General features: G+C 43.5%; 1 protein-coding gene across 1 annotated transcript; it reads right to left on the bottom strand.

Annotated features, from left to right (window-relative positions):
* Positions 1-14,093: 14,093 nt before the first annotated feature.
* Positions 14,094-14,576, bottom strand: LOC120946195 (secreted RxLR effector protein 161-like). Its single transcript, XM_040361016.1, has one exon. It carries the CDS (start codon positions 14,574-14,576, stop codon positions 14,094-14,096), a length of 483 nt encoding a protein of 160 aa, XP_040216950.1.
* Positions 14,577-17,517: the final 2,941 nt, after the last annotated feature.

Here is a 17,517-nt window from a genome sequence, read left to right as displayed (position 1 = left end):
TTCCTACTTATATACCGTCCATACTCCTCCCCTATGTCGCTTACCCACAAAAACAGTTCTTTAAAATTATACTGAATATCCTCAATGTTACCAGCTCTAGAATGGACACACTTTTGTTAGTTCAACTAAAGGAAATATCAGTTCTCATATTTGTTCTGCCCCATTATTAGTACTCATTTAATTTTGTGATTACTACTATGATGTATAGAGGAACATCGAGGATCTCAACTACTCTAAATATAGCACTTATATAAAAAAGTGGCCCTGAAAATATTTTTTAAATGTTGGCAACTGTGCACTTAGGCACTGCCCAAGGGCCACCGTCCACCGGGTCAGTAAGGGGCCCCATGAGAGGCTCCTGGGATCCTGTGATAATAAAGCGGTAGTAAACTTTCCTGACATTACTACTTTTTAGAGGCCCTGGGGTAGGTTATGCCACAACGTACAAGTATGCACAGCATATTAGCACATTAGTGTACACTTCAATTTTCAGACTGAGCCCTCCAGTGCTGCGATGAATCAGACGGGGCCTGGACACTTCCATCTTCACCCGGTCTTCCTTCTGGGTTCTGTGCCTTTGGTCACTTGCCTTGGCTGGGCTGCGTTCATGTCATTCCCACGCATTTATTTATTATTTATTACACCCCATTCACACCTCTGCGACAAAACGCCCGACGCCGGCCGCTCATGCCGCTGGAGGGGAGAATTCCCATTGCTGTCTATGAGATGGTTCACATCTCATAGACGCCGTACACCTGCGGCATGAAAAAAAGTCCCGGACCCTTTTTTTCAGGCGGCATTGGCGTTCGGCCATACAAAGCAATAGGAAGGATTTGTAAAAAAAAAGTTACACTATTCGCGGCAAAATACGCCGCGTACGCTGCGTTACTTGTCGCGGAGGTGTGAATGCAGCCTAAAAGGCCCCACCAAAATCCTCAGCACCAGGCCCATGATGTTCTTAATCTGGCCCTGCATGTGGTGTTGGCACATTGTATGTGGTGGTGGAATACGTCACTGATATCATTTCACCTATGTACATTCTTTATATGCACCTAAATGGGACTTTATTATCACTATATAAAGTATGGTGTAATCGGGGCTCAAAATTTCAAGCCCTGAGCTTCTAGCCAGGCCTCAAGTGTTACTTGCCACCAGTTGCCTCACCTAACCCATACACTGCCCCGCCCCTAAAAACGCCCTTGTAGATTATCTCTTGGAATGACACTGTTAAATGTTTTATGCAGAATCAAGTTACACAATTAAATATTACCAACAACAACTTTAACAAAATGGGACAGGGCACTGGGGCAAACCAGAGGGACAGGGCACTTGGGCAAACCAGAGGGACATGGCACTGGGGCAAACCAGAGGGACATGGCACTGGGGCAAACCAGAGGGACATGGACTGTTTTACTTCTGCAGATATTGCTCTCCCTCTTCTTATGTACAAGACTCCCTCCTCCTCCTCCTCTGCCTTCTCTCTCTAGAACCAGGTCTTTTGCCCCATTCTCTTGCTGTCTCCTCTGCAACCCCCATCCATCCTCCTCTCTCTCTCTCCCTCTCCTATTCTACCCACTCTCATAATCGGGAGCCCCTGTGTGAGGCTCCACACTTGCATGTCCCCACTTCCCCCTTTCATTGTCGGGCAGTAAGTAGAGGAGCTGCAGCACAGCGGGAGGGAGTACAATCCAGCACCGAGATTCACACACCTGCATAGCCATTGACACCACAACACAGCACACACTGACACCGAACAGCATACTGCCGCTCTCTTGTCAGGGCAACTCTTGGTGAGTGCTGTGCTGCACTGCCTACCTGGGACACCCAGAGTGGCGATAATCGCAGTCCTCCAGCTCACTTGTTCCTTCCTGCTCTCTACTCTCCAGCTACATTGGTCAGGTTGGGAAGCCAGGCTCAGAGAGGTCATACTATCAGGTCCCATGGCTTAACGAGAATTGTAAGGAGAGCACCTATGTACTGCTCTGCATGTGTGTGGCTCACCCGGCTACTTTTCCTGGGCACGCACCTTTCCTATTCGGCCACCAATCGCAGCATGGCTCTAAGTGTAGGCACAAATTGGACTGTTGGTCATGCAGAACTGTTATCACTCGCCCCCAGCTTAAATCCACTCGCCAAATGCTAGCAGGTGAGTGGAAATTTTGAGGGCTGGTGTAATCATACACCTCTTTGCAACATTGATTATGCTGATTTATTTTCATAGTGAATGTGTTGGCATATTATTTTCACTGTTTATTTTAGTTTTTTTAATCATCGCGGCTACATTTCCTTTTCATTTTTATCCAGTGTGTATCTCACTTCTAGCTGCTGCTTATTTGGTTAAATTTTTATGTTTATATTTAGTCACTAGTTTATGTTAGCGTGGTATTTTTTCTTATTATTAGAACATAACTGATGTCACTAGGCCCCAGGGGAAAAAAAGTAGAAAACAACATAGAAAAGTATAGTGTCCACCATAGTATATCTATCAAAGTGGTATTTTGGAAAGTTTTGCAAATTTTTATGCCACATGGTGATTGTGCAGCAAATTTTTAAACGCAATTTTTACACACTTAAGCCCTGTACACACGATCGGTTTGTCCGATGAAAACAGACCGATGGACTGTTTTCATCAGACAAACCGATCGTGTGTGGGCCCCATCGGTTTGTTTCCCATCGGTGAAAAAAAATAGAACATGTTTTAAATTTTTCCTATGGATAAAAAAACGATCGAAAAAAATGATCGTCTGTGCGGAAGTCCATCGGTCAAAAATCCACGCATGCTCAGAATCAAGTCAACGCATGCTCAGAAGCATTGAACTTAATTTTTCTCAGCATGTCGTAGTGTTTTACGTCACCGTGTTTTGGCGCGGTCGGATTTTTGACTGATGGTGTGTAGGCAAGACTGATGAAAGTCAGCTTCATCGGATATCCGATGAAAAAATCCATCGGATTAGACTCCATCATATATCCGATCGTGTGTACAAGGCTTAACGCATAAGTACATTTTAATGAATTTTAATGCACACAGAAACAATATAATACGCACATTTTCAGTAAAATATAAAATATGGTGTTGCGCCAGGTAAATAGATACCAAACATATCACGCTTTAAAATTGTGCATGCTTATGAAATGGCGTCAAACACTGGTATTTGAAAATCTCCATAGGTGCTACTTTATAAGACTTTATTGGTTACCAATTTAGAGTTACACAGGAGGTTTAGTGCTAGAATTATTGCTCTTGTTCTGATGTTCACTGTGATACATCACATGTGTGGTGTGATCCCTGTTTACGCATGCGTACGGGACCAACGTGTGTGGCCTTTGCACGCAAGCATGGTGGATAAGGGCAGTTTAAATGTTTTATTCTTTTATTGGTGGGACACTGGTACACTGACAGATGTTGATCGGCCACCGGCAGACACAAACAGATGTTTATTGGCCACCGGCGGACACTGACAGATGTTGATGTCACAATGATACACTATTGCAAATATTTTGTGCACTGGTACAGATATTTTATGGGGGCACTGTGACAGATGTGTATAGGGACAGGGACAGTGGTGCTTGGTGTACTGTTTGTGGGCTCTCACTGAGCTCAGAGGGGAGAACTGTCACAGAGACGGCGTCTCTGTTTACATTGTGAAGGCTTTGATTGGACACAGCCGTCACATGATCGGCTGTGTCCTGTGATCACAGCCCTCACAGGATTGCTCCGCCCCAGTTTTCTGTAGAGGTACATACATTATCGTCCATGCCAACAGACCGCAGTTCGTAAAATAAGGGTTTATGTGAAACTGTGTTGAATGCTTTGGAAAAATCAAGATACACCATGTCCACCCACAGGAATTCCTCTATCTAGATGACATCCCACTTATAGACCCACTCATATAATGTTAACAGATTAGTCTGCGAACGATCTTTCATAAATCCATGCTGATTACTGCTAAAGATACTGGGCCGGATTCAGAAAGAGATATGATGGCGTATCTCCTGATACGTCGTCGTATCTCTGAGTTTCGACGGTTATATCTATGCGCCTGATTCATAGAATCAGGTTACGCATAGATATCCCTAAGATCCGACAGGTGTAAGTGTCTTACACCGTCGGATCTTAGGCTGCAATTCCCGGCTGGCCGCTAGGTGGTGCTTCTGTATTTTTACGCGACGAATATGCAAATGAGGATTTATGCCGATTCAGAAACGAACGACCGCCCGGTGCTTTTTTTTTACGCCGTTTGCGTTCGGCTTTTTTCTGGCGTATAGTTACCCCTGCTATATGAGGGGTAGCTAATCTTAAGTATGTCCGTCGTTCCCACGCCAAGTTTTGAAATTTTACGTCGTTTGCGTAAGTCGTTCGCGAATACGGCTGGACGTAATTTACGTTCACGTCGAAACCAATGAAGTCCTTGCGACGTCATTTAGAGCAATGCACACTGGGATATTTTACGGACGGCGCATGCGCTGTTCAAGTAAAACGTAAAAAACGCGGGGTCAACCAAAATTTAAATAAAACACACCCCCTACATCCCCATTTGAATTATGCAGCCTTACGCCGCAACACATACGATACGTCGCTTTAACTAAGAGCGCAAGTTCTTTGTGAATAAAGAACTCGCGCCCAAAGTTAGAGCGGCGTAACGTATCAGAGATACGTTACGCGGGCCGGACAGATACGCCATTGTATCTGAATCCGGCCCACTGTTTTCATAAGCATATTATTGGAGTGATGAGTCCATTATCATCCCCCCCAATAATTGACATACTATACTATTTTAGACTGACTGGTCTGTAGTTCCCAGGTAATCTTATCTCTTTTTTAAATATTGGTACCATGTTATCTTTTCACCAATCAGCTGGTACCATTCCTTTCAGTAAGCTTTACTTTAAAGTAGGAATAACGGTCTAGCTATAACCTGGCTAAGTTACATAGTAGGTGAGGTTTTAAAAAAAGACACAAGTCCTTAAAGGGGTTGTAAAGGATTTTTTTTCCCCCTAAATAACTTCCTTTACCTTAGTGCAGTCTTCCTTTACTTACCTCATCCTTCGATTTTGCTTTTAAATGTCCTTATTTCTTCTGAAAAATGCTCACTTCCTGTTCTTCTGTCTGTAACCTCACCACTGTAATGCAAGGCTTTCTCCCCGGTGTGGAGAACGCCTCTTGAGGGGGGAGGGGGAGGGGGCGAGCAGGAGTGTCAGGAAGCCCACTAACACACAGCTCCTTTCTCTATCTGCAAAGTAGAGTGTCCTGACTTGCCTGCTCGCCCCCTCCCCCCTCAAGAGGTTTTCTCCACACCAGGGAGAAAGCATCGCATTATGGTGGTGAGTTACAGACAGAAGAACAGTAAGTGAGGATTTCTCAGAAGAAATAAGGACATTTAAAAGCAAAATGGAAGGATGAGGTAAGTGAAGGAGAACTGCACTAAGGTAAAGGAAGCTATTGCGGGAAACAATGTTTTCCTTTACAACCCCTTTAACCACTTGCCATCGCCGCACCGTCGAAATACATCCACAAGGTGGCTCTCCTAGGCGAGAGCACGTAATATGACGTCCTGCCTATTGGCCGCCACTAGGGGCGCACGCGCGCCGCCGGAGGCGCGCGCCCCCCGCTCGCCCCCGACTCCCGTGCGTGTGCCCGGCGGGCGCGATCGCCGCCGGGCACACGCGATCGCTCGGTACAGAGCGGGGAACGGGAGCTGTGTGTGTAAACACACAGCTCTCGTTCCTGTCAGCAGGGGAAATGCTGATTTTCTGTTCATACAATGTATGAACAGAAGATCAGTGTTTCCCCTAGTGAGGCCACCCCCCCCCCACAGTAAGAACACACCCAGGCATACTTAACCCCTTCCCCGCCCCCTAGTGTTAACCCCTTCACTGCCAGTGGCATTTTTATAGTAATCTAATGCATTTTTATAGCACTGATCGCTATAAAAATGCCAATGGTCCCAAAAATGTGTCAAAAATTTCCGAAGTGTCCGCCATAATGTCGCAATACCGAAAAAAAAATTGCTGATCGCCGCCATTACTAGTAAAAAAAAATATTAATAAAAATGCCATAAAAATACCCCCTATTTTGTAAACGCTATAACTTTTGCGCAAACCAATCAATAAACGCTTATTGCGATTTTTTTTTACGAAAAATATGTAGAAGAATACGTATCGGCCTAAACTGAGGAAAAAAAATGTTTTTTTATATATTTTTGGGGGATATTTATTACAGCAAAAAGTAAAAAATATTCATTTTTTTCAAAATTGTCGTTCTATTTTTGTTTATAGCGCAAAAAATAAAAAACGCAGAGGTGATCAAATACCAACAAAAGAAAGCTCTATTTGTGGGAAAAAAAGGACGCCAATTTTGTTTGGGAGCCACGTCGCACGACCGCGCAATTGTCTGTTAAAGCGACGCAGTCCCGAATCGCAAAAAGTACTCTGGTCTTTGGGCAGCAATATGGTCCGGGGGGTAAGTGGTTAAAGTCCAACCTATGTGTGTGATTATGTCAGTATTACCTTGTATATCCCTGTATGTTGTGGTCGTTCAGTTGCTTATCTAATAGTTTCTTGAAACTATCGATGCCCCCCGCTGAGACCACCACCTGTGAAAGGGAATTCCACATCCTTACCGCACTTACAGTAAAGAACCCTGGGCCTGATTCTCAAAAGAGATGCAATGATGGAAGCGCGCCTTGCATCCCATTTATATAGGCATCACCGTCCCATCATGCTCCGGTAGGTACCCACGTGGTGGGTGCACGTGGGTAGGCACCCACCACGTGGGTACCTGCCGGAGCATGATGGGACGGTGATGCCTATATAAATGGGATGCTAGGCGCGCTTCCATCATTGCAGTGACAACAGACCCCGACAACCAACGGCAAGGGTTGTCGGGAAGAGGTCCTGTCCTCATCAACATGGGGACAGGGTGCTCTGGGGTGGGGGGGCCCGCAGTGCGCCCCCCTGCCCCAGAGCACCCAACCCCCCCATGTTGAGGGCATGCGGCCTGGCACGGCTCAGGAGGGGGGGGGGGCGCTCGCTCGTCCCCACTCCCTTCCTGACCGGCCGGGTAGCGTGCTTTGGATACGGGTCTGGTATGGATTGTAGGGGGACCCCCTACGTCGATTTTTCGGCGTGGGGGGGTCTCCTTACAACCCATACCAGACCTAAGGGCCTGGTATGCTCCTGGGGGGGGGAACCCATGCCGGTTTTTTCTTTGAAAATTGGCATGGAGTTCTCCCTCTCAGGAATGCATGCTGAGCGACGCTGTCATTTTTTTTTTAAATTATTTGTTTTCCCGGCGCGTCTTTTTTTTTTCACCCGTCGCAACTTTAGTGTCCCGTCGAAATTCTCAAAGCCGCCCGGCGTTAATTACGTTCGCGCGCTGCACGTCGGGAAAATGACGTCACACGCATGCGCAGTACGGCCGGCGCGGGAGCGTGCCTCATTTAAATTTTAAACGCCCCCAGGAGAGGAGGACCGCCTTACGACAGCGGCACTTAAGTTACACGGCGTGTAATTTCTAGGTAAGTGCTTTGACGATCAGGCACTTAGGTAGAAATTTTAAGTCAGTGTAACTTAACTGCTGAAAGTTAAGTTAGGCAGCTTTTTTGAGAATTTGGCCCCCTCTACCTATTTTCTTCTAATATTAATGAGTGGCCACATGTCTTGTTAAACTCCCTACCGCAAAAAAGTTATTTCCCTATTGTGGGGTCACCAGTATGGTATTTATAAATTTAAATCTTTTCTCCTCTTAAGCGTCTCTTCTCCAGAGAGAATAAGTTCAATGCTCTCAACCTTTCCTCATAACTAATATGCTCCAGACCCTTTATTAGCTTTGTTGCCCTTCTTTGTACTTGCTCCATTTCCAGTACATCCTTCCTGAGTACTGGTGCCCAGAACTGGACAGCATACTCTAGATGCGACAAGACCGGAGTCTTGTAGAGCAGGAGAATTATCTTTTTATCTCTGGAGTTAATCCCCTTTTTAATGCATGCCAATATTCTGTTTGCTTTGTTAGCAGCAGCTTGGCATTGCATGCCATTGCTGATCCTATCATCTACTAGGACCCCCAGGTCCTTTTCCATCCTAGATTCCCCCAGAGGTTCTCCCCCCAGTGCATAGATTGCATTCATATTTCTGCCACCCAAATGCGTTATCTTAAATTTTTCTACATTGAACCTCATTTGCCATGTAAATTCTTTGAGGACTCTTGAGTGTAATGCCGCATACACACGATCGGAAATTTCAACAAGAAAAGTCTGAAGTGAGCTTTTGGTTGGAATTTCCGACAGCAAAAAATTGAGAGCTGGTTTTCAATTTTTCTGACGGGAAATGTTCTTGTCAGAAATTCAGACCGTCTGTATGCAATTACCGACGCACAAAAAAACACGCATGCTCTGAATCAATTTGATGCATGCTCAGAATCATTGAACTTAATTTTTCTCGGCTCATCGTAGTGTTGTACGTCACCGCGTTCCTAATGGTCGGAATTTTGTGTGACCGTTCTTCTCGGAATTTCCGATCATGTGTACACGGCATAAGCCATCTGGTCCTGGTAATTTATTTACATTAAGTTTTTCAAGTCTTTTTTGGACACGGGGTGCATTCTGTGTTGTTTTACTAACAATATAAGTCTAGCAAAGAAAATGGAAGAACTGGAGCAGCTGATACACAAGGAGGATTTCGACTTCATGCAGTACTCCTTGTAACGGAGGTACAGGGAAGGAAGAACAGGGCGTGAGGTGTGCCTGTATCTCAAAAATGATTTTCTAGTGAACATGAGGGATGACATTCCTAATAGGGCAAGGAAAGAATCCCTGTATTGTGAGCTTCAAAAGGAAGGAAAAATGGCAAATTAATAGTGGGTGTACGCTACATGACCCCTAAGGCCCCGTACACAAGGTCGGTTTGGTCCGATGAGAATTAACCGAAGTTCATTTTCATCGGACCAAACCGACCGTGTGTGTATAGGCTATCGGTCTGTTTTCCTTCAGTCCAAAATTTTAAAACATGCTTCAAAACCGAACCGATGGTTAGTACAGAAAAGCATTGGTTCAAAACCCGCGGATGCTCAAATTCAAGTCGACGCATGCTTGGAAGTTTTGAACTTCATTTTTTTCAGCACGTTGTGTGTTTTACGTCACCGCGTTCTGACCCGATCGGATTTTGAACTGATGGTGTGTACACACAACAGACCATCAGGCCACTTCAGCGGTGAACCGATGAAAACGGTCCGTCGGACCATTCTCATCGGTTTTGTCCAACCGTGTGTATGGGGGAATGAGGTCTCACCTTCAGTCACAGTTAGGAATGGTGGCAAGGCAGGGCAAAGTTATTATAATAGGGGACTTCAATTATCCAGATATTGACTGAACAGATAAAGCAGATGGAACTGCTTTATCTGGGAGTGACACAGCCCCAAATCCACAATGGCTCAAAAGTGATATGGTCCAGAAATATTTAGACAGAATAAAGGTGGATAAAGCACCTGGACCAGATGGCATCCACCCACGGATCCTAGGTGAGTTGAGCTCTGTCATTTCAAAGCCACTGTATCTAATATTTAGGGACTCATTAATGACAGGAATAGTACCACTGGATTGGCGTAGAGCCAATGTGGTGCCTATATTTAAAAAGGGAACAAAGTCTTTACCAAGTAACTATAGACCTGTTAGTCTAACTTCTATAGTTGGGAAGATACTGGAACATTTAATAAAAGACCACATGGATGAGTTCTTGAAGGAAAAAAACTATTTAAGCAGCAGACAACATGGATTCATGAAAGACAGAAGTTGTCAGACAAACCTGATTTCCTTTTATGAAGAGGTAAGTAAAACCCTGGACAGAGGCGTGGCTGTGGACGTGATATATTTGGATTTTGCATAAGCGTTCGATACAGTTCCGCACACACGGCTCATGTGTAAGGTAAGGTCTACAGGATTGGATATATCAGTTTGTAAATGGATAGAAAACTGGCTGAAAGACAGAATTCAGAGAGTCGTGGTTAATGATTCTTACTCTGAATGGTCCAATGTTATCAGTGGTGTACCCCAAGGTTCAGTGCTGGGACCCTTACTTTTCAATATATTCATAAATGATATTGGGTCTGGGATCAAAAGTAACATTTCTGTCTTTGCAGATGACACCAAGCTATGCAGTGGAATAACGTCCTTGCAGGATGTCGCCAATTTACAAGCCGACCTCAATGCTCTGTCTAATTGGGCGACTGAGTGGCAGATGAGGTTTAATGTTGATAAATGTAAAGTTATGCACTTGGGGGCTAAGAATATGCATGCATCATACATACTAGGGGGAGTACAACTGGGGGGATCTGTAGTGGAGAAGGATCTGGGGGTTTTAGTTGATCATAAGCTCAATAATGGCATGCAATGCCAAGCTGCGGTTTCCAAAGCGAGCAAAGTCCTTTCTTGTATTAAGAGAGGTATGGACTCCAGAGACAGAGATATAATTTTGCCCCTGTACAAATCATTAGTAAGACCTCATCTGGAATATGCAGTTCAGTTTTGGGCACCAGTTCTCAAAAAGGATATCGGAGAACTGGAGAAAGTGCAGAGAAGAGCAACCAAACTGATAAGAGGCATGGAGGAGCTCAGCTATGAGGAAAGATTAGAAGAACTAAATCTATTCACTCTTGAGAAGAGGAGAATTAGGGGGGATATGATCAACATGTACAAATATATAAGAGGTCCATACAGTGTACTTGGTGTTGAGTTATTCACTTTACGGTCAACACTGAGGACAAGGGGGCACTCTTTACGTCTAGAGGAAAAGAGATTTCACCTCCAAATACGGAAAGGTTTTTTCACAGTAAGAGCTGTGAAAATGTGGAACAGACTCCCTCCAGAGGTGGTTCTGGCCAGCTCAGTAGATTGCTTTAAGAAAGGCCTGGATTCTTTCCTAAATGTACATAAAATAACAGAGTACTAAGATTTGTAGGTAAAGTTGATCCAGGGTAAATCCGATTGCCTCTCGGGGGATCAGGAGGGAATTTTTTCCCCTGCTGTAGCAAATTGGACCATGCTCTGCTGGGGTTTTTTGCCTTCCTCTGGATCAACTGTGGGTATGGAGTTGGGTGTATGGGATTGTATTGTGTTTTTTATTTTGTTTGTTTATTTTTTTGTGGTTGAACTGGATGGACTTGTGTCTTTTTTCAACCTGACTAACTATATAACTGCTCATTTATTTAATGCTCACCGTTTCTAAAATCACTTGCTGAACAGCTTCATGTCTAAATTGGTGGTTGCTTCAACTATAAATAATGCTCTGCTAGATCTACTAATTACAAACAACACAGATCTGATTGCAGATGTGGAAATAAGGAATAACCTAGAAAACAATGACCACAGAGTAATTACATTCAGCGTAACTCATAGGAAAAGGAGGCATGAGGGTTGTGCAAGAATGCTTAATTTCAAAAGAACCAACTTTTCTAAACTGCACTCCATACTATGAGATATTAGATGAGATCAAATTCTATAAACATTGAACACTGAGGAAAAATGGGAGATATTTAAGAGCATATTAAAAATGGCATTAGCCTGTGCATTCTAATGGGCAACACATATAAAAGAGCCAAAGTTAAACCTGGGTGCCTTAACTTTAGCAGGAAAAAGCATGTAAAAGAGAAAAAAATGGCCTTTAAAAAAATATAAGGCTAAGGGGTCATTGTTGGCATTCCAACATTACAAGGAATGCAATAAGACATGTAAAAGTGCAATCAGGGCAGCAAAAATAGGCCTCAAAATCTTTAAATATTTCAATAGTAAGGAAGCAAGGAATATTTGCTCAATAAAGGATGATCAAGGAAAGTTGATTACAAATGACAAAGGACAAGGCAATTAAATGAAATGCATTCTTCTCAGTTTTTACACAGGAAAAGGAGGGGTATAATATACAAGACAGTATTGTTAGTAACACAACACATTTGGTGTCTGAGTTTTATCTTCTTTTATATTAATGTAACCACTTTTTAGGAAGGCAACTCCTTTACAGTGGAAGTTATGGGAAATGTATAAAGGTTGACCTTGAGGTGTTTAGTAATAGGTCAAAGACCCACAGGTTTTTATTAAAAAAATGTATTCATAAAAGAATATAACGTGGAATCTTGCCCCTCCGCTGTGAGAGAAATGCTTTACTCCCTGGAACACGTAAAGAGACCAGTGAAACCACTTGTGTCTGAATTTCTCCTCTTTCCCTTTCAATGAGGCTGTAATATTTTCCATAGAATGAATTTTGGCCATTTTAGCAAATCACAACCAAAGTGTAGAAGGGGATTCCTGCTTCTAAAGTGCTGGTATACAAGCCCTGGCAGCATTTAGCACATGTATCAACATTGAGTTTTTATATCTGTGTTTTGGGAGATCCGAATGGTTCAGTAAGTATTTGGCTGGGTCTATGCCCAGATTATGGTCAGTAAGTCTTTTAATGGTCTCCTTGACTTGAGATTAGAAACCCGATGAATATGTGTGGGGCTTGATCAGAAGTCCGTTAATGAACCTAAGATAATTAAGGTTTATAATTCCGTAAAAGTTTACCCATGCTTTTTCTTGAATGTGCCAGATTCCATGGCTGCTTAAACACAGACAAGGATTTTTATCTAACTGTCTTGTTACAGACTATTGAATTTTGGAAAAAATAGGGTGGCATTTCTTCAGCACCACTTCCCCTCTCCCCCACACAGTTTGGGTTATATCCAGGGCCGGACTGGGATGCAAATTTGGCCCTGGACATCATCCAGACCGGGCCACTTTAATTTTGCAAACATGCACAAAAACAGTATATAAACTATACGCAATTGCACAAAAAAACATAAGGAAAAACATTCCACTGTAAGTATAAACAACTTTTTTTCAGGGTTCCCTAGAGAGCCCCCCACTTACATCAGGGTCCCCAAAGAGCCTCCCCCTTACATCAGGGTCCCCAAGAGAGACCCTCCTTACATGGTTCCCAGAGAGCCCACATTACATCAGAGTCCCCAGAGCCTCAGCCTTGCATCAGGGTCCCCAGAGAGCCTTACATCAGGGTCCCCAGAGAGCCTCCCCATTACAGCAGGGTCCCAAGACAGCCCCCACTTACAGAGTTTCAGAGAGCTACCCCACATACATCAGGGTCCCCAGAGAGCTGCTCCTTACATCAGGGTCACCAGAGAGAGGGTGGGCAGTGAGAGATGATTTAATCTCTCTGCTGCCCACGACTGCACAGTGAGGGCAGAACAGTGAAAAAGCAGGGTGGGCGGTGAGAGATGTTATCTCTGCTCTCTCGCCCGCTCAGCTCTCCCGTGCTCCCCGCCGCAGGGCTGCAGAAAGGCCACAGCCCTGTGGTTGGGGGACCCCTTGGACTCAGGGCTATGGGCAACATATTTGGGGCTATAGACCCAAAAGCCACCCCCTAGTGATGCCACTGAAACCAGCCCCTTGAGCCATCGGCCCACCAGGAAACTCCCAGTTGTCCCAATGGCCAGTACATGCCTGGTTATTGTTGCAGAGTATGATGGATAAGTGCAGCGGAGTCTAATTCAGATCAGACATATTCTGTAGTAACAGGAACTGGCTTGTTTATTGGAACATCATCACACAGACAAAGATGTCTCTCTGCCTCATGGTAGAACACACAGATTACAAGCAGGAAGAAGAAAACCAACAAGTATCACTGTGGGACAGAAAACACAACATATCATAAAGAACACAGTCTATCATATCAATGATCACTAGCGACATCTTGTGTCCTTTATCTAAACTGCATCTGATATATATTGTAAGCTAGTTTGTTGCATATATCCAACACCCCTTTTCAACAAACTGAGGCTAAGTCCATTAAACATATCTTCTTCTTAAGCTTTGAATGTCTTTCGGCGGTCAGAGGCTTTGTAAGGATGTCTGCTGTCATTTCCTCTGTTGGGCAATAAAGTAACTCAAGAAGACCTTGCTCTTGAAGATCCCTAAGAAAGTGAAACTTCACATCAATGTGCTTGGTTCTTGAATTAACTCCTTCCGTATGTGCAAGTCCAATGCATCCTTGATTGTCCTCATAGATTTCTGTTGGTCCCAACTGTGGTTGACCTAAATCTGTTAATAGCTGTCTCAGCCATATACTGTAACTTCTTTGCTTGCTTCCGCTGCAGCAATGTATTCTGCTTCAGTAGATGACAGTGAAACAGTGAGTTGCTTCTTACTAGTCCAACTGATGGCGCCTCCTGACAGGAAAAATAAGTAACCACTGGTAGATTTTCTGTCATTGGTGTCTCCTGCCCAGTCAGCATCCACATATCCTGTTAAGGTGCTTTCATCGCTTGCTGGTAACTTGAGCTTGTAGTGCAAAGTCCCTTTAAGATAGCGAATGATTCGCTTTACAGCATTCCAGTCCTTTTGATTTGGTATTGAAACCTTTCTGCATAGGATTCCAACTGTTGCTGCAATGTCAGGCCTTGTAGCTGTGGTAAGGTACAGCAATTTCCCTATTGCTTTCCTGTATTGAGTATTAGTTGGTAATGGGTTATCTTGACATTTCATCTCCTTTATGTAGTTGGTTTCCATGGGAGATTTCACTGGTTTGGCGTCTTCCATTCCAAAAGTTTCAATTATTTCTTGTATTTTGTGTTTTTGATTCAGAAGAAAGCTGCCATCTTCCTCTCTCTCGATCTGGATGCTGAGGTAATTCTTTATGTTGCCAAGGTCTTTGGTGTCAAAGTGCTGGTTTAGCTTTTCAAGTATTTCTGCTTCATCCCCTTCTTGCTCAAAACAAATCAGAATATCATCCACATAAATAAGCAAATAGATCCATCTGTTTGCCAATTTCTTTGTGTATAAGCAGGGGTCTGCTTTGCTCCTTTGAAAGTTTTGATCTGTAAGCACTTCATTTATTTTTATATTCCACGCTCTGGCGGCTTGCTTTAGGCCATATATACTCCTGCGAAGTTTGCATACTAGGTCTGACCTTTGTTCATCTTTGAATCCTGGCGGTTGTTCCATGTAGATTTCTTCTGTTAAATCGCCATGTAGAAACGCGGTTTTCACATCAAAATGTTTCACTTGCATTTTCCTTGTGACGGCTACTGTCAGTAAAGTCCGTATTGTAGTGTGCTTGACTACTGGTGCAAATGTCTCATCGTAGTCCTCTCCATATTTTTGAGAATAGCCTTTGGCTACTAGTCTTGCTTTGTATCGTTCAATTGTGCCATCTGCATTGTATTTCACTTTAAAAGTCCATTTACAGCCTATGGCTTTCCTTCCGGTGGTAGTTCTGTAAGTGTCCATGTTTTAGTGTCATGCATGGATTTTATCTCTTCCTCAGCAGCCTTTATCCATTTAGTTGCTTCTTGTTCTGAAAGTTGAGATATGTCTTCCCATTTTACAGGTTCGTTGATACTGGCAGTACTTGCTTTGTATGAGAGACGTATAGGTGGTTTACCTTTGTTTTCTCTTGTTGACCGTCTCATTTTTGTGTCTGAGCCTTCTTGTGTCTGCTCTTCAGTACTGGTTGAGTCTACACTCACTTCAACTGTTTGTTCAGAAGTTACAGAGATGGGCTGGTCAATGTCAGTTTTCTCTTGTATTCTTGCTTCTACTGTTGTCATTACATTGTCTCTTAAATCTTCAACAAATGTTACACTGTTGCTAATGGTAACCTTGGCTGTTTTGGGATCTAGGATTCTGTAACCTTTGACATTGTCACTGTATCCAACGAAGATACCTTCAAATGCTCTGTTTTGGAGTTTGGTGCGTTTTTCTTCAGGTATGTAGACAAATGCTTTGCATCCAAAAACTCTTAGATGTTTTACACTTGGTTTCTCATTGTGCCATAGTTCGTATGGGGTTTTCTCCACTGTTCTGGAAAGAAGTCTGTTCTGCAAATATGTAGCTGTCATTACTGCCTCACCCCAGTATTTTTGTGGTAGTCCAGAATCTGTCAGCATACATCTGATCATTTCGGTCAGAGTTCTATTTTTTCTTTCAGCTACTCCATTTTGTTCAGGTGTATACGGAACTGTCTTTTGATGTTCTATTCCATGCCTTTTTAAGTACTCTTGTATCTTACCTCCTGTGAATTCACCTCCATTATCGCTCCGGAGTATGAGAGGCTTCCTCTGAAACTTGTTACTTGTCTTTGTTACATAGTCTTGTAATTTGTCAAAAACTTCACTCTTGTGTTGCATTAGGTAGGTGACTGTATATCTTGAATAATCGTCTATGAAAGTCACTATGTACCTGTTGCCTCCAGGTGTTGGTGGGTTTAGGGGACCACACACGTCACTGTGAACTAAATCAAGTGGTCTTGAAGCTCTCTTTTGACTGACTTTGGGAAGTGTTGCTCTTGTAGCTTTGGATTTGATGCAACACTCACATTTGATAGTGACTGGACAAGGGGATATTATCAGATCCCTTGTCAGATTCCTCCTCTGTAGTTCCTGTATGCATTCTGGGTGTCTGTGACCTAGACGTCTGTGTCATTTATGTATACAGTCATTGTGCTTGTGTGTACATAGTCTCACCTTTTCTTTCACTGTGTCGAGATGATATAGATGATCATCCAGCTTGGCACTTGCTATTGTCTGTTTCCCGTTTAGAATGGAACACTTGTCACCTTGGAATTTCACAGTGAGTCCTCTGGCTGTTAGACGTTTCACAGATAAGAGTCCTCCTTCTAGATTAGGAACATAAAGTACATCTTTCACTGGTATGGTTAAATTGTGTCCCGCATCATCAGGGCATACAAGGGTTCCGTGCCCACATCCTTCTGCATGTATTTTGCTTCCATCTGCAAGGTAAATAGTTTCTTTGTTGTTCGGATCAAGTTCTGTGAAGAAACTTCTATCACTCGTCATGTGACTGGTTGCTCCTGAATCGATGCACCAGTCTTGGCATTTATTGTTGCCTGTCGCTTTAAATGTGGCATTCCAGTTGCCTTCTCTTGGGTCATGGATTGTGGTTTTGACCTTTTGTTTAGCATAAGAGGGACGTTGTCTCATTTGCTCTGCTCTCCATATAGTACAGTTTTTCTTTATGTGTCCCTGTTTGTGGCATCTGAAACACACTCTGGTTTCTTTTCTGTGTAATCTTGCGTCTGTGGCTTTAAGAGCGGTACTGGTGTCGGTTTCTGTGGAGTCATGCATTAATTCCTTTCTTCTCTGATACTCGTCTATGAGCCTGGTTTTTACAAATGCTACCGTTAAATCTGTTTCGGCTCGTGTCTCCAGTGCATTTATTAATGCAGTGTATGTATCAGGTAAACTGCATAATAACATGGCTGCAATGTGGCTGTCTGTCATGTTCTCCCCGATTGATCTGAGTTGCGCAATCACTTCCAGCATTGCGTTTATATGCTCCTGCATGTCCTGTTCTCTGCCAAGTCTCATTTTGTAAAGTTTCCGCAGCATAAACAGCTTGTTGTTTAAACTGGGTCTTTCATGCAGTCTTTTCAGTATATTCCACATGTCTTTCGCTGTGTCCTCATTGCGTATATGAATGAGCTGATCATCTTCTACTAGTAAACTTATTGTGGCACGTG

The sequence above is a fragment of the Rana temporaria genome, chromosome 7 (genome assembly GCF_905171775.1).
Source record: "Rana temporaria chromosome 7, aRanTem1.1, whole genome shotgun sequence".
Classification (NCBI taxonomy): Eukaryota; Metazoa; Chordata; class Amphibia; order Anura; family Ranidae; genus Rana; species Rana temporaria.
This window is presented reverse-complemented; position numbering and strand designations above follow the sequence as displayed.

Coding starts and splice junctions, on each gene's coding strand:
- LOC120946195 (XM_040361016.1), bottom strand. CDS start 14,576: ATGGAAGACGCCAAACCAGTGAAATCTCCCATGGAAACCAACTACATA.